The sequence below is a fragment of the Triticum urartu genome, chromosome 7A (assembly GCF_056163025.1).
Source record: "Triticum urartu cultivar PI428250 chromosome 7A, HENAU_Tu73, whole genome shotgun sequence".
In the NCBI taxonomy this organism is placed as follows: Eukaryota; Viridiplantae; Streptophyta; class Magnoliopsida; order Poales; family Poaceae; genus Triticum; species Triticum urartu.
This window is the reverse complement of record NC_141879.1, coordinates 674,510,616-674,512,268: the sequence shown is the minus strand read 5'-3', so window position 1 is coordinate 674,512,268 and position 1,653 is coordinate 674,510,616. Positions and strand designations below refer to the sequence as shown.

The window sequence follows — 1,653 nt, the reverse complement described above, 5'->3', positions numbered from 1 at the left end:
CATGAATCATGAAGCAAACCACATACCCAGTTCCACCCGAACTGAAATAAGTTGGAGCTACCTTGATGGTGTGGCACACCTTCCATTTGGGCACGTTTGTCCTTGGCCTCGTTGTGGAGGGCTAGCCATTCATTTGAGAACCACTCATTGACCAACACCTCCCAACAATCCATCCGATCCGCACACCATCTCAGAGGGGCCAAAGTTAGCAAATAGAAACTTGAGCGCTATGACTATGAATTACTAAATGAAGGAAGTAAGTACAAGGCCTTAAGAATTACATTCATGTACTGCTCCTTACTCAAGAACTTCTCGCAGCACGCCGGCTTGGTCTTCTTGATACCACGCGAGGCGTAGTAGTCTCGAACAACCTGCACCCGAGCCTCGTGCCGTAAGTTCTGTAGTAGGCGATTGCAGACGTTATCGATAACATTTGCCGCTTCTTCCTCGTATCCCTCCTCACACCTGTAGAATGTATGCAATCAAATGAGACAATATTGATTAGTACAATTAATAACTAGCTAGTTGAAGATTTTTAATTGTGTAAAGGAGAAATTACCCAGAACTTTCTGATCACCACGTCTGCCCTCATCTTGCACAAGACACTGTCGATAATATCACCCGGCGGGGCCGAGGTAGCCAAGTAGTGCTCCCAACTCAATCCAAGCTCTGGAAGCCGACCCTCACCAGGCAAAGTGACAAACCCTGGGAAGTTTTGCCGACAAAGAACTCCAAGGACGGAGTTGGGCCGGCGGGCACTATGATGGTGGTCCCAACCCGTGCAGCATGACAAGGCCAACGCATTAGTTATTTGAAGAAACATGAATGCAGAAGGTACAAAAATATTAAATGCACTTACCTCTCCCCATCAGGGAAAATCAACCACCTCTGCTCATGGGTCGCCGGCACGGACGGGAGCCATGTACAACCACACTGGTAGACGGTGCCCCCCTCCTCCTCAATATTAGTCGGCTCCCCGCCATCATTAGCATGGCCACTCGGCTCCTCAAGCTGATCCTGCCAGGTACCCCATCCAGATGTGTGCTCCTCCGGGGTCTCGTGGGCCAAACACTCGTGGGCCAAAGGCCCGTCAACCCAAGGCTCGTGGGCCGAAGACCTGTGGACCGGAGGCTCATGGACCGGAGTCCGTCTAGCCTCCTCCTCGGACGTGTCCCCCCTAGCAGTCACGTGCTTGGGTGAAACAGCTGGGGGTGGCAGCGAGGAGGGCGCCGTAGCAGTCACCCTACCTCCTCTCCCGCGACCACATGCTGCACCTCCTCTCTTCTTCTTACCTCGTCCCCTGCTGGGCACCGCGGTTGACGAAGAAGGGCCCGACGGTGTCGACATACTGTCCAGCAACGCTCGGCGGAGAGGTGCGTGTGGAATGGAAGACCTCACACCACGCGCCGACGAAGAAGGGGCCTCGGCGTGCTCCCGACCAGTGCCGACCATCTTTCAACACCTGCCATGACAAAGAATAAACGAAATTAGTACAACATAAAAAATACCGACATGAATAATAATATGTATATCACTTAAGTGTATCATCATCAAGTACAACATAAAAAAATTGAATACCTGACACTACTAATAATCTCGATCAGTATCATCAATAAATGCATAATCATCATCATCACTATAATCAATGACGGG

General features: G+C 50.8%; 1 protein-coding gene across 1 annotated transcript; it reads right to left on the bottom strand.

The window, feature by feature from the left end:
• Positions 1–233: 233 nt before the first annotated feature.
• On the bottom strand, positions 234–1,452 carry LOC147961343 (uncharacterized). Its single transcript, XM_087533772.1, has 3 exons — positions 860–1,452; positions 560–779; positions 234–476 (listed from the first exon to the last, which is right to left on the bottom strand). Exons 1-3 carry the CDS (start codon positions 1,450–1,452, stop codon positions 234–236), a joined length of 1,056 nt encoding a protein of 351 aa, XP_087389898.1.
• Between the last annotated feature and the right edge of the window lie 201 nt (positions 1,453–1,653).